At 42.6% G+C, this 14882-nt stretch overlaps 2 protein-coding genes across 4 annotated transcripts; one reads left to right on the top strand and one right to left on the bottom strand.

Moving 5' to 3' along the window:
- Positions 1–103: 103 nt before the first annotated feature.
- On the bottom strand, positions 104–8728 carry LOC6557089 (DENN domain-containing protein 5B). 2 transcript variants are annotated; one of them, XM_001985395.3, is made up of 15 exons: positions 8156–8725; positions 7976–8085; positions 6548–6960; positions 5477–5766; positions 4317–5415; positions 4036–4242; positions 3173–3383; positions 2757–3102; positions 2557–2686; positions 2179–2429; positions 1967–2112; positions 1782–1900; positions 1338–1714; positions 1055–1277; positions 104–979 (listed from the first exon to the last, which is right to left on the bottom strand). In XM_001985395.3, exons 1-15 carry the CDS (start codon positions 8403–8405, stop codon positions 784–786), a joined length of 4368 nt encoding a protein of 1455 aa, XP_001985431.1. In that variant the 5' UTR covers positions 8406–8725; the 3' UTR covers positions 104–783. The 2 variants fall into 2 exon arrangements, with proteins under 2 accessions (XP_001985431.1, XP_032591593.1); XM_032735702.2 differs by lacking the exons at positions 104–979; positions 1055–1277; positions 1338–1714; ... (3 more) ...; positions 2557–2686; positions 2757–3102 and having other exon boundaries at positions 3338–3514; positions 8156–8728.
- Positions 8729–10808: 2080 nt separating this feature from the next.
- LOC6556617 (mucin-5AC) lies at positions 10809–14662 on the top strand. 2 transcript variants are annotated; one of them, XM_032739178.2, is made up of 9 exons: positions 10809–10904; positions 10994–11139; positions 12032–12215; positions 12458–12959; positions 13029–13232; positions 13290–13571; positions 13636–13825; positions 13888–14127; positions 14185–14662. In XM_032739178.2, exons 2-9 carry the CDS (start codon positions 11106–11108, stop codon positions 14232–14234), a joined length of 1686 nt encoding a protein of 561 aa, XP_032595069.1. In that variant the 5' UTR covers positions 10809–10904; positions 10994–11105; the 3' UTR covers positions 14235–14662. The 2 variants fall into 2 exon arrangements, with proteins under 2 accessions (XP_032595069.1, XP_032595072.1); XM_032739181.2 differs by lacking the exons at positions 10809–10904; positions 10994–11139; positions 12032–12215 and adding an exon at positions 12369–12391.
- The last annotated feature ends 220 nt before the right edge of the window (positions 14663–14882 follow it).

Below are 14882 nucleotides of genomic sequence, written 5' to 3'. Positions count from 1 at the left end.
CAGTCATCGATGTTACTGCTATAACGGTACAATTACATATTAGTTCCTAATTATTTTGTTCAACTTAAATATGTTTACCTTTAATAAAACCAAATGGAATTGCTTTTTTTTTATATTTTGCTGTCTTTTGTATATTTATTGACACTCAATAACTTCGTAAATGTTTTGTTTTTTTGGCTAAATGAAATAAAAAAATAAAGCTTGCTTTTAACAAAAACATCATTCACATAATCTCACACTTAATTTCAATAATAATATCATAAAATTGACAATAATTCGTATCAGAAAACAATAAATTTCTTTGGTATATCAACTAAACGAAAAGCAACCATTCGAAAAATAATGTCCTAACTTAGCATAAATTGACCAAGATATTAAGACGATGATACATAATTGGAGTATCTTAAACACTATAGCTATGCAGTTTTCGTATTGAACAACAATTTTTTTGTTTGTCTTTTTGTTTTGGGTTAAATTTCATAATTGCACAGAATTTGTTTTCTTTTTTGTTCAACTTTGGCTTCACTTTGACTTGGTACACTTGGCAAGCGTGTGGATGGCAAGTGATTGTGTTTAGGATTAGGATTAGGATTATAAGGGATTGACAAGTCTTCTCAGCTTACATAAAACTAACAACGAATTCGAGATTTCAGGAGATTTCAGGAGATTCCTCACGTATGTTTCGTATGTACTTAAGGGCAATATGTATATGAGTATTCTAGGTCACGGGTTGCAAATGTCTGTGGGTGTTGTGTGGATTGTGGTGGCTATTGGTAGTTTAGCTCAGCACTGGGATGGAATGCGTATGCCCTGGGTTATGGAGTTCTCCAGCACGATGTGGCAATCATCGAGCGGCTCCAGAATCTGTATAAGAAATGTTAATAGATTGCGTCGACGCAGAAAACTCTCCTCCTCGTACATCTCGTGCGTGACCTTCGTCAAGGCCATCGGTTTAATCAATCGCGTCAACAGATGCTCCCTGTTCGCAACAATAACCAAAACAAAAACATAAATTAAATACTGCTTTTAGCTACTCAATGCAAAGTTGAATTACCTCAAGCTGAGGCAAATGAGCAGCTGAAATTTGCCGTCTTTGCCCAGGGTGCTGGCCGTGCCATTAATCTCGTCCATCAGCTGCACATATAGACGCCAAATGCTGCTCACCTCACGTCGCTGCAGGCTGTTGCTGCTACCATTGCTGAAGGAAGAGTCCATGCTGGACGCAGAATCATCAAACTCCTGCTGCAAATTCTGTTCGAATAGCTCCTTGATTTTGGCTGCAACAATGCACACAATTGAAATATCAAATGTAGACATGATTTAATGTGCCTGCTCACTGAAGTAATCCCAGATGTACAGATTGCGTCCAAAGAAACGGGACGACCGAAAGCCGCAAAGGAAGACCTGCTCCAGGCATTTGACCAGTCCGTCATCGCCGCACAGCAGATGCGTCAGCGTGCCCACATCCCTGTCCCGACTCGGCTTATAGTGCCACTTGACAATCACATTGACGCAGTTGCCAAGCTGATGCTGAATCTCCGATGGCGCCACCGACTCCTGACGCTGTACGCTCGGACTGCGTGTGCGTGGCGGTGTACGTGTTGGCGGTACAAGCTCAGCGTTCTTCACGCTGGTGGAGACACGCTGTCCCACCAGCAAACGTTCCGTTGAATCGTCATCGACACCTTTGCCCAGCCAACGTCCGCAGGGAAATCTAAAAGATTGCGTGCACAGTTAGTGTAATTGAATTGAAATGAAATAAAATATCAAATGTGACTCACTTGTAGGTGTGTCCGGTGACCTCGTTGCGCATCACCACCTGTTCCACCAGCCACTTGTGGCTCTGGCCCGAATTGTCGTGTCCAATGCGCATGGTGGTCAGCAGTCCAAGATTTTTATACTAAATGCAAAGTAAGCAATTCAAATTAAATAGAGCTGAAAATGGCCGAGTACAAGTCGCACTTACATGGAAGATGAACTCCAGCGAGCCCTTGGGCACTGGTACACGTTGTGTTTCGTTCATGGTGCCGGAGACCATGATCCACACATTGCTGGAGGTGTGATAGGAGCCGTGTTTGCGCGACGGGAAAATGACAACGCGATACGGCAGCTCTAAGCAGGAGGAGGAGGCAATGTAAATGTTAATTTGCCAAGTGGTAAATGGACAGAGCAACCTACTCGTTGTGGGATAAATGTTGGTAAAGCTAAAGTAGTCCACGGTATTGAGAGTCAGCAGATGGTAGAGGAACTGCTCCTTCTCCTCCTCGCAGCGCAAAAATGCGGATCTCTTGTAATGCGAGCGCAACAAACTCTCATCGGAGAGCAACGTGCGAAAATGACGCGACAGCAGCTTCTTCTCCAGAGAGAGACGCACCCAGGCGCGCGTATAACCAATATGAGTCTTGATGTCTGCCATGGCTAGCACGTTTCTGGGAAAGAACAGTTGGAACAGAAGGTTAATAAATGTAAAAGCCAAACAAATGTGCTCCAGTTGAGAGTACCCGACTAGGATCTGCCCCAAACTCACTACTGGGCATTTAAATGTGGATGACTCACTTGACATCGAACTCCAGCGACTCGGGCAACGGGCACAGCTGTTCCAGACCCACAAACTTGTTGCGATCACGCGACCGACTGCGATTCGGACTCGGCGGACTCTCAAAGTCCGTTTGGAACGTGGACAAGTCTGGCAAGTAAAACGATTTGCTTAAGCACAATCAATTCATATAAATGGAGCAGGATTTGGAGGCACTTACAATCCATGCGTTTACGCATCGCATTCCAGGCGAGCGCTGGCGAGGCGCTGGCAATGTTCATCCTGTTGCTGCTTGGACTGCTGGAGACGGGCGATGATGTTTCCACGTTGCCTCCGCCGCCGCCGCTGTTGCGTGACTCCTGCTGCTCCAGATAGGACTGCAGATGCGACCAAAGCGCCGATTTGCCCTGTTTGTTCTGCAGACCATGCGACCAGATCTTCTCCAGCAAATCACACATGCTCGCTATCAGCGTATTCTCCTCAACTCCGTCACCCTTCAGACCCAAGGCGACCGCCTCGTTGCCCATCTTTTCGAGCAGCATGCGCTTCGTCTTCGACTTGATGTCCTGCCAAAACGACAGAGAAATTCTCAGCTGGAAGCCAAATTTAATTATTTAATAATCGCATGATGCTTACCTTCAGCAGACGCTCCACAAATGTCCAGTTGGCTTGGGCTATCAATGCGGGACTCACATCCGCCGTCGTCAAATTTGCCGACAGACGATTGATGGCCGCATTGGAGTTGGAGTTGGAATTCGAATTGCTGCTGTTCACCGGTTTCTGATCCAACGGAATATCCCGGGCGCGCCACTTGTTGCCATTCTTGACGCGGCGCAGGCTGTTGCCTCTGTTTGGGGGATTGGTTTTTTGTTTTGTTTATGGTTTCATGGAGATTAGCGGCATGAGTTTAAAGTTTGAAGATTTAGTGAAATTTTGAGTAGAACGAAAGACAAATGGTGTTGGGATTAGTTGAGGGATCTACAAGAGAACATATAAAATTGTGGATTGGAGGGGAATGGAAGGGTTTTGATAGGGGGATAGGAGTTGCATGCAAGGGTGCAAGGAACAAAAAGCGGAAAAGATGCATTTAAAGAAAAAGAAACGAAAATTGAACAACGATTAACGTTTGTCTTATTTTGTTTTGTTTTGTTTTGGTTGTTGTTGAGATATGCAATTTATTTGTTAAGTATTCGTTGTAAGGCAATAAATTAATGTACAAAAGAACAAAAAGAGACTAACGGCTAAATGGAAGACGAAAAACAGGTGCACTAATAACAATACTCAAAAAAAGTGACACATACACATAGAGCTAGTCTAACAATCGGATAATAACATCATAAGATCTTCAGATGGGACGAGGTGGGAAATGTAGCAAATGATTGGGTTAACAATTAACAATTATATATCTATATATATTTTTGTGGATAAGGTACGTGCTCTGGTGGGGTGTGTGGGAGGTGGAGGGGGCTGGAGAGTGAAGCAAATGGGTGAAACACTACCTCGAGGCGCACTCCTGATTCAGCACACCCTTCTCGAGCAGCGGAAAGCTGCGAAAATAGGCAGCCCGATTGGACAGAATCTCACTTGGCGGCGTCACCTCGATGTCAATGCAATTGAGACGCTTCTCAAAATACTGCTGCGAATCCTGGCTGACCACGCACGGCTCATAGCTGGTGGTGCAGATCATGTTCTCGCCATGGCGACGACTGCAACAAAACAAAAGAAGAGAAAGTTATTAAAAAAAAACTAGATTCCGCTTCTTTAATGACTATATGCGTACCGGAGTAGCTTAATGCGCTGATCGAAGAGCTGTAGCTGCTCATCGGGCAGCGGCTCCCACATGGCCAGTATTTTGTTGTCGATTAGCGTGGCGAACATTTGAGATTCTAGGAAGCGTGCGAGAAAGGCGCGATGATGCTCCGGCTGATCGGACAGAAATGAGGATTTATCAAAATTCTGCAACGTCTCGCGATTCGAGAGCCACTCATCCTTGGCCTGATTGGGATGGATGACAAAGTGTTCGTAGGCATGGAACATGTGCGCAAAACGATTCAGAAAAATCTCACGCAACGAGTTGTTGATGCGCAAATCCTGATAGTATTGCTCCACAATATTCAGTGTCGGCTTCTCGCCGCGTCGCGACAACGAGCCCATGCGCGAGGGCGGCAGCGTGGCATCCACGGCATCCACATCATGGTAGATGCCCACCGGTGACGAGGACAGCGAGAGTGTGGGACTGCCGACGGGTGAGCCACCCGCCTGGTTGGCACGCATCCCACCCTTGCGACGCAGAAAGTCAGCGATGCGCGGCACATGATCTATTTTCGAGGGATGCGCCACCAGTGGCTGATAATCGACGCCAGGCAATTGTGTCGGCGAACCGCCAACGAAGCCACCACTGGACTGAAGCGTGTAGACTGTCTCCTGCAGCTGATGGAAGCGCTCTTTGCTGCGACGCGCCGCCTGCAGACCGTTGGGCAGCGTGCAGCTTGAGATCATGGCATCGGCAACGCCACCGCCAGCGCCACGCACCACGTAGCCGTTCTTCAGGGTTGGCTCGTGAGCGCGATCGCGCTCTATTTCGAACTTGTCCAGCACAGAGATGATCTCGGCCATAAAGTCCATCTTGTGCGGAAAGACGGGCAGCTCCTCGGGCAGCTGAATGTGCTTCTTGTCGATGTCCACGAAGCACAGCACAGCCTCGCTGCCAATTTTGTGCGCTGCCTCGCATTCCGCATGCAGACCCATCACAAACGGCACCGGCGCATCCAGAAAATGATGCAGTGCAGCCGGCAAAATCGGTGCATAGACATGCGGCCAAATGAACGGAAACAGCAGCGATGTTATGCACTCGCCCACAATCATGAGTCGCTGGTAGTCTGCAAATGACAAAGGGCCTTGGAATATAGTTGAAATAATATAAAGGCATTCTTAGCTCACCCGTCGAGCGCAGCAGCACCTGACTCTCGAGCAGCACACAGGTGAGTAGCTGGATGACACACTCCACACCCAGATAACTAAATAGCAGACGCAACGGAAAGTCCAGCAACGGTAATTCGGTGGCCAATGCTGGACGCTGCAATATCACCGCAATTGCCGGCAAATGCGGCTCCATCGGTGGCAAATAGACGCGTATCGATTTGCCCGGTTGAGGTAGCATCACTTCATACAGGATATTGTACACATACGATTCGAGACTAATGCCAGCCCCGGGCTGTCGTGGAAGACAACTGCAAAACAAAGTTGGAATATATATTTAATAGATTTTTCAGACTGGTAATACTGATTTTATAAATATGTCTAGAAACGTAAATCTACTAATTATATTTAACTGATAACTGACGCTTTTACTTTGATTTTCATTAAAAAATCATTGATAATTGCATAAAAGAATGCCGTGACAAGATTAGATAGTTATTGTAAACTTAAATAAAGCTCAATCGTTATAATGAATATAAATATATAAAAGTGTCAAAAGACGGAAGTCGACATATCAGTAAAATAAACTTAAATTAATTAAAATAAAAATACGATGTAAAGGCAAAAAATGAGACGAATCTTTGGTAAGTTGGTAATAATAATATATTAAATACTTGTAGAAACTCAAATGTACTTGTTATTTCTAACTTACATGAGAAATATTTATTTTATATTATTGCATAAGCACAAGGACCAGATAAGATTGTTATTGTTATCAAAATATTAACTTAAATAAATCACAAGTATTATTTTATTTATTTATGAACCACTTTAAAAGTTGCAACAGATAAATCAAAAACAAACAGATAAATCAAAATTTGTTATTTTTTTAATTAAAATTAAAATACTATTTTATACTCTAGACGACATTAAATAAACAATTCGATTTTGAAAAATTCGAGAACATTTTGTTTGCACACAAGCCAAATAGTCTAACAGAATTGAATATATATGCTTTATCTTCTCAGATAGTATGTATCTATAGAATATCTAGTTTTTAGCATGACTTTCGCTTGTGCTGTTTTTACGTACCGGTACAAATTCTTGAGGAATATCTGAGCGGCAAACGCGTAGGGCGCTTGGCAGATTAGCGATATACTTTTGGCGACGAACAACTTATCCTTGCTGATGTCGTAGTAGCTTTGTGCGGACTGCGGCGCCTGCCCGGCAACTTTGAAGTGTCGCGGCAGCGATCGACTGACGGGTCCATCCTGCTTGACTCGGCTCAGTGAGTGCGCCTGCTGCCCATTGGACAGCTCCGTTATGAACATGGACTGCAGCGTGTGGATGGCGCCGCAAATGTTGCGATTGCGTATCTCCTCATAGAAGACCAGACTGAATCCATAACAACGTTTGCCATCCTCCCGCGTCGTCGCAAACGAATGGAACTTGGGCTCAATGTTGTGCTTCTGGGTGCGAAAGCGCAGGCCCTGTGGCAGCGACAGCTAAAATGCAATTCATCTTTGTTAGGAACTTGAAGGCGAACAATCAAATCAACTTATAAATGTTCAGTGATATTTGTTACACTCAAAAAAATATTTTCAATTTTTGCTATTCAACTTTTGTACACTAATTTTAATAAGGTAAAAAATAAAGTGAATTATTTAAAAAATATATTTATACTTAAATTTAAAAAGAAAGGAAATATTTACAAGATTTTTTGGGTTTGTTTAAATGTAAAATGATGCAACATTTGTTGCATGGATTGGCCAAAACCCGGAAAAAATATAAGTGAATTATTTAAGATGATTTTGTTCCTAATGATAGAAACAGTGGGCTCTCAATTAGTTACATGATAAAGTCTAAGGAATAATTAATAGTACAGCGCTTAAGAGAAAGCGTCAAGAAGTAATGGAAAGTTCTGAAGAGGAAATAGAAAATATAACTGCTCAACAGCGCAGAGCAATAACAATGAAAGACATGCAGTATGAACAAGAGTGCTCATTCAATCAATCAAGTTTTAAATTAAAATTAGATATTAATCTTGGAAAAAACCAGATGCATATAATGGAATCATTTATGCGACTGATTTGAGTAGCCATAAACATTAAGCGCTTAAGAACAGATGGTCTATAAATATATTCGATTCACTCGGGGGCCACCAAAGTAAACACATGTCAAGATTTATGTGATAAGCAGTGAGCTCGTGGCTGGCAGCGTCTGCTTATCGGCTGCGCAGTCGTCGTCGTCGCTGCAGAGGTCGCCGTCTGCCGTTGGCTGCCAATGTGGCATCAATTAAAAGCAGCTCGTACGCAACGCGCACTCATATCAATGAGCGAGGCAGCTCAGTCGAGCATGAATTTAATATTTGTGTGCAGGGCACTTATACTGGGACCGACTGCGGGATGGAGGCAAGGGCCGGGGGAAAATTGGTCGCGTCATGCAGGCAATTGAACTTAATTGAGGAAAAAACGTTGAAGAGCTCTACCCCAAACATGAGGGTGAGGCTGCTGCACCTACCATGCAAATGCCGTGCGCATCAAATGGATTCCAAGCGACATTCTCGGGATAATGCGCTAGTGGTTTGCTCTTGTAGGCGCGATCCAGCGGCGAGCAGTGCAGATTATCACCTATATATAGACGATGATATAAATGATATGATGAACAATAGAATTTCTGATGATGTGGCTGCTGGCTCACCTGCGAAACGATCGGGCTCCAGGCCCGTGTCCAGATCCAAGCCACATATCACAAAATAGTCGGCGAAACGCGAGAATTGCGGATCCGCATCGCGTTTTAGTTGATTCAGCTCCGATTGTTCGCCAGGCGATGTCGGTGATTGCACCATGGATTTGGGATTGGCTGCTGGCGTCGTCGGCGTGTTGCTGCTGCTGGCATTGTTAAGCATCAATTTGGACAAGCGACTCGAAACATTTTCACGCGTCGTCATAATTTGTTGCTGTCTTGTCTATGTCTTGTTTTTCTTTTTTTGCTCGCTGCTTTGCTCGATTGCTCCAAATTGTAAATCAAACAAGCGCCTCCATGTGTGCGTGCATATGCATGTGTGTGTGTGTGTGTGTATATATTTACTGCTATTACCGTTGTGTGCTCACTGAATTGTTGTAGTTGCTATTAACTTTTTTTTTGCCACTTTCCAATTTATACGACGTTGGCAACGGCGACGTCAACGTCAACGTCCCTGGCCCTGTATATCAGTTTCGTCTGCAATTATATTATTGTTAATAGATCAAATGAATGTGCGTGTGTGTGTGAGCTCCTTTTGCTTTCTTTGCATGTGTGTGTGTGTGTACATGCAAAATTTTCTATGCCAATGGCACAGTTGTCTGTCGCTGGCTTCGCTCCGTTGTCTGCTTTTCACCCCCCCAAACCCACAAAAAACTTCTCTAAGACGCGTTCGTTTTTTGTTATTACTGCTGCTGCTGCTACTGGTAGCTTGAGCCCAGCTGCTTTTCTATTTGAAATTTAAAACACTTAAATTTGGGCAAACACCACACACTAATAACTTTAGGTTTTTCTTATCTAAAAATAAGTACACATATTCAATATCAAACGAACATCTTTGCTCATTACCGTTGTTCGCAATTTGCACTTTCCAAAATTATTTTTGCTATGCGATTACAATGACTATCGATGTTTTTGTCGATAATGTTGAGTGGTTCATTTTTCGAATAGGTTCGATAAGTAGCTCATTGCAGTCTGGTCACATTTTTCAATCAATTCTTTCAGCTGATTTTTGTTTACTTCTTTGTGTAAATATGGAATACGAATTAAACTGATGTTTAAAATTGTATACTTATGCGGATCGAGTTTTGTTTTCGAAGGAGAGGTGTTGATGTTCTTCCAGTATTTTGGCATCGCATTTGGAATTTTGGAATATATATATATATATATATATATATATATATATGTACATATATATTATTATATATTATTACATCATATTTTTCTTCACTTATTGGCAATACTTCCCAAATTCATTGAATATTTAAAAATATATATATATCTAAAGTTACAATTAAATCTTAAATGTTATACATTTATTTCGGCGGGCTTTCGCGTATAGCATTCATCTATCGATTGAACACATTTCTATCGATATTTTGATATTACATCGATATAATAAATATTAACAATCAGTTGATGTGTGTACACTGGCTTCGTGAAACGTGAAAAAAGTTCTAAACTGTATTTATGTGTGGCGACATTGTCGCATATTTAATAAAAAACTGGAGAACGGAGAGCGTAATAGCGCGCTCATAGCTAATTTAAGCTTGACCGATCAGGAATTTGTGTACAATGTTGGAATCGATATTGAATTGTTTTTGGAAAAGCGACTGAGCAGTGGGTAAGAGCACTTAGAACTTCTGTGCCACGAATAAGTGTGAGTGTGTATTATGTATACACAAGTGTGTGTGCGGGTGTGAGTTCGTTGTGTATTTTAGTGTGTGTGTGTGCCTGTGGTGCAAAAGGCCTCGGTCGTGAACAGCAGCAGCTGGTGGCCCGACAATAACAATAATAACAACCAACAACATTGCAACTCCTGTTGAGATCCCTTTCATGCCCCATTCCCCAATTGTGTCCGTAACAACGCGGAAATATGCAAAACCAACAACAACAGCAAAAACAACGACAGCACACAGCAATAAAAAACTTTATGGGGCCTCGATGCAATATTACCGGTTTGCAAATGCCACAAATTCGAGTTTTTCCCGTGCCCCACAACAACGATAGTAACCAAAACAACAACAAACAGTGAAGCATGCAACATTGCTTTCCGCATTGTAACTCTAGCATTTGGAGCTGGTAACACGATTTTTTCTGTTCCCGTTGTTTTTGTTTTTTCTCCATTTAGCAATTCAAGTCGCGTTTAATAAACGATTAGTCGTCGTGCAATAAGCAACATCGACGCGTACAATTATCAGTTATTTATTAATATTAAACATTGCCCACGTACAAAAATATGTAATTTTTTTGTTGCTATTTTGTGTTATTGTTATTCATGTTCATTTTTTTACAATGTGCTGCGCTGTTTTTCTGTTGCGTAATAAGAGTAGTTTACAAATTGAGTTTTGCGGGCGCTTATTGCTGTCCATCTTCTATGACACGAACCAACCTGTTGGTGGAGAACGGGAGAGTAAAAGAAAAAGAGACGCACACAGAAACACAAATAGACAGACACACTCACGCATGTAAATACAATTATTTATCGCTTACTCATCGACCAAAGTCGTGTTTTGTAATCTTTTTTTTTTGTCAGTGTACTGCTCTTTCCACCTGTGAACAATTATCGCCGTTATCTCATCCATCAAACATGTGAGAACTATCGACAACAGTACGATCTTTTGACGTTCTCCGTGGGTCAAGGCCCGCATCGACGCACCGTTGTTTGCTTTCGCAATCAACTGATTGACCCGCACGCTTTTGAGACGTGAGTAATTTTCGATCAAGCTCACCAATGACACACACGCAAACATGCAAACAAACACACATATATAACATTCTAACTGTACTTGACAGCCGCAAACAGCAGCAACAGCAACAACAACAACATCAGCAGCCAGTGAAGAGCTGGCGAAGCAACGGCAGAAGCAGCAGCGGTAGCAGAAAACGCGTAACGGAACTGTGTAAAATGGGCGTTAAGAAGCATATCAGCGAAACACCTTGTAAGTGGTGAGACATTTGACATTAGTGGTATTCCCTTACTTTGTGTCTAAATTGTAATCAACAAGTGCATTAAGTACAGCATAAAATGTATAAAATATTATGCGACTTATTTTGGTATTTTATTGCGTGTCTCTAACATTTTTGTTTTTTCAACTAAATTCAGTTTGCCAAAAGTCAGCAACAACATGAGAATTGAAATGTAAATATACTTAATGCAAAAAAACCTTTCTCATGAGGTGGGAATACCACTCTTAATTGGAGCATTTGTGTAACGCTTACATATGAATACGCGTATATATATGTGTGTGTATATATATGCAATCTAAAACGGCACATTTGGCAAGCTTGAAATGTTTGCAAATAGACAAAGCAAAACGTACATAAAACAAAAAACAAAAAAACCAATTAATTATATGTATGTGCAAACGACTAAAAATAAAGCCAAACACGCCGGCGAACAACAGCCAGCAGCCAGTTCGTTTGCTTGTGCTGCGTTCGGGTCACGCAGCTCTATTCAAGGTCGCCCTCTTTCGCGAGCTACTTTTTGGTCGTTCGTTGCATCATACGCCACTCTCAGCACTCCCTCGCTCTCTCTATCTCTCTTATGTATGCCTGCTCCCTCGTGCGGGCTCGTTCGCTCACTTGTTGCGCCCAGTCTCAGTCTCAGCGAGATATGCTTGGTGTTGACATTCACGAAGCAACGCACAAAGCGTACGGACGTAAAATTAGGTCAACATTAGTGAATTTTGTGTGCGTGTATGTACACATTAATATATTATTTTTTGCCAAATCCGTTGCTTCACCTGATATACATTTACACACACACAATGTTTGCAAATTAATTTGTTTTTTAATTCCTTTCCCTATATTTCCCTTTTTCTTTGTGTGCAGTGAGTAAATCGAACTCTGTGGATCTCTACAGACCACCCGCACTTAGAAACAACAGCAGCGAAGAAGCAGCAGCTGCAACGAACGAATCGTTAACAGAACCTGCTGCAGCAACAACAGCAGAAACAACAACAACAATAATATCGACAACTACCTCAGTCGCCGCTCGGCAAAGGTCACCGCCCAGGTAAATTGAGTAGTCAATAAAAAAAAAATTTTTAAAAGTAGGCTAACTGGAAATAAAATTTTGAATATTATTAACAACTAAAGCATTTACAAGTTTTCAGTTTACCTAAAAAGTGCTGTTTGTTAACGTTCGTTGTTCAATTCTCCATTCTACGTTTGTATTTACGAAATGTCGTTGTGTGTGTCAATCGTTTACCTTTCGTTATTTTTCTGTTTCTGTTTTGATCAATTGTTTCGTCGCAGAGAGCAACAGACAAGCGCCGCTGCAGCAGCGACCCGTCGTGAACGACGTCCCGACCGTGCCGTTTATGTGCCAAGGGCACGACGCAGTCAAACAACGCCGCCGACAACGACAACAACAACAATGCCGACGACGCTAACACTGACGCCGACGCCAACTTCGTCATTGCCATCCGCTGCAGCAGCAGCAACAGCCGCAGCGTCTACGTGCAGCAATCCACAGTCAGAGCTACAGCAACAGCCATTGGAAGTGCCAGTTGTCGATCCGAACCCGTCGAAGCAAGACGACGGCAACGTTCAACAGCAACAGCAACCGCAACCAGCTAAATCAAAAAAAACTAGATCGCGTCGAGGGGAGCGTGGCAAGAAAAACAGTGGCAAACCAATTGAGGCAGCCACGCTGCTTGTGATTGCGCCCAGCGAGAATCAAGCTACGACGACGACGACAACGCCTCCGCCGCCGCCGACACCACCACCACCGCCAGATAGCAACTGTGATAAGGAGGTACCACACCTCAATTAATTACCTACCTATTTAGCAAGCTAATATCTTTTTCTTTTTTTTTTTTTGCAGACCATGGGTGGCGCCCAGCGAACAAAGACGGGTAAAACCCACAGCAATTGCAACAGCAACCACAACAACAACAGTGCACAGCAAACGACGCAACCGTTGCGCATTGAGGATGCAGCAGCGCTGCCAAAAACCAATAATGCGCCAACGACTGAGGACGCCAACAAATGTGATAACGAAGTGCGCGAATTGCAGCGAGCCTCCAAGGTATAAATAAATATAATAAAAATAAGAATGACAATTAACTTCCGCAAATTCAAACAGGAAATCAATCGCAGCAATCGTCGCATCATGAAACAGACCTTTGTCTCTGATGTACTGGAGATACCCGAAAAGATTGAGGCAGCAGCAGCAGCTGCAACTGCAACAGCAGCGGCTCTAACACCGACTGGCGACAGCACCACCGAAGATGATGATGAAGAGAACGAGGATGATTGGGAGAACATGTTCGATGAGAGTGGCGAGTGTTTGGATCCAAAGATTCTGCAGGAGCTCACCGATTCCGTGGGCAAGTGCAAAATTGAACTGCCCAAAATGGATTATAGCGTGAGTGAAAGGCAATCTTATTGTTTAACAGTGTTTCCATATATATTTATAATATTTATTGCAGCTTTATCACATTAAGCAATCGCTGCTTAATGAGGAGGAGTTTCCGCATGTGCTGGAAATCTCAAATTTTCCCGTGGAATTCAAGACACCCGATCTGTTCATGCTCTTCTCACAGTACAAAAGCGCCGGCTTCGACATCAAATGGGTGGACGATACTCATGCACTGGCTGTATTTAGCAGCTCCCGCATTGGTTAGTTACCCGATCCCATTAGATATGCATTAGATCTGATCTGATCTTCCATTGTTTGACAGCTGCTGAGGTACTTACCATGGGCCATCCGTTTGTCAAGTTGAAGCCGCTGGCCGAGGCCACTCTCGAATCCCGTCTCAAGGCCAAGAAGGCGGGCGCCGTCTCGCTGCAGCCATATCGCCAACGGCCGGAGACTTGTACGGCGCTGGCACGTCGTCTGGTGTCCGGCGCCTTGGGTGTTAAGCTGCGCACAGCACCGGAGGAGCGGGAGAACGAACGGCGTGTGCTGCGCGAAGCCAAAGGTGTGTCTTGGAATTTTTATTTTAGTTTACATTATTTATATTCTTTATTTACCGCAGAACGCAAGCTTTTAGCTGCCAAACAGCGCGACGAGGTTTGGGAGAGCTAGACTTGGGAACCGTTGCATGATGCATTTTTTAGGTGGCACGCTACACTCGTGCTGCTAACAACAACTCTCTCATTACTTTCTCAATCAAAGCTAGTAAATAACAAACTGATAATTTGCATGACTAAAATGTGTACTTTAAAAATATTTTTCGCTTTTCGTGCAATTCATGTATACAAATTTTTGCTCAATTCGTTGTAGTTTTTAAATGCAATCAGAAATATCTACGTATAATATATATAAATATATATAATATATGCGTACATATATATATTTATTTGTCGTAGATCATAAGCATATATGCATAAATGAATACTTATATGTTGTTTTAAATAAAAGCGTAAAATTTTATTTATAAGCGCAAGCAATTTATATAAATATATTTTAATAAAGTTTATAGCGCGTAAGTACAAACGAGAATAAAATGTGTGTACTCTATGAAGCGAAGTCTCCGCTTTACTTTCTTGAGGGATTGTCTTTTGAATTTTTGAAAATGGATTTATTTTCTACTTTGCTTAAAAAATGTATGCAAATTTAAAAATAACGACATCTCTTGTCAAGTTTGGTAACTTTTGGCGCACTCGCTGCTCCACATTTTCAATAATAAATCGTTCTAGCGGTGGTCACACTGCTTTCATAAAATAGTATATT

This window comes from Drosophila grimshawi, unplaced genomic scaffold, assembly GCF_018153295.1.
Source record: "Drosophila grimshawi isolate 15287-2541.00 unplaced genomic scaffold, ASM1815329v1 contig_44, whole genome shotgun sequence".
Lineage (NCBI taxonomy): Eukaryota > Metazoa > Arthropoda > Insecta > Diptera > Drosophilidae > Drosophila > Drosophila grimshawi.
Note: the sequence above shows the minus strand (reverse complement) of the source record. Positions and strands in the feature narration are given on the sequence as shown.

Bases quoted from the DNA above. Each gene is read 5' to 3' on its own strand.
- LOC6557089 (XM_001985395.3), bottom strand. From the start codon at position 8,405: ATGACGACGCGTGAAAATGTTTCGAGTCGCTTGTCCAAATTGATGCTT. The intron at 6,961-7,975 runs GTAGGTGCAGCA...ATTGCATTTTAG, and splicing joins ATGCGCACGGCATTTGCATG to CTGTCGCTGCCACAGGGCCT. The intron at 4,243-4,316 runs GTACGCATATAG...GTTTTGTTGCAG, and splicing joins CAGCGCATTAAGCTACTCCG to TCGTCGCCATGGCGAGAACA.
- LOC6556617 (XM_032739178.2), top strand. From the start codon at position 11,106: ATGGGCGTTAAGAAGCATATCAGCGAAACACCTT. The intron at 12,216-12,457 runs GTAAATTGAGTA...GTTTCGTCGCAG, and splicing joins CGGCAAAGGTCACCGCCCAG to AGAGCAACAGACAAGCGCCG. The intron at 13,233-13,289 runs GTATAAATAAAT...AAATTCAAACAG, and splicing joins AATTGCAGCGAGCCTCCAAG to GAAATCAATCGCAGCAATCG.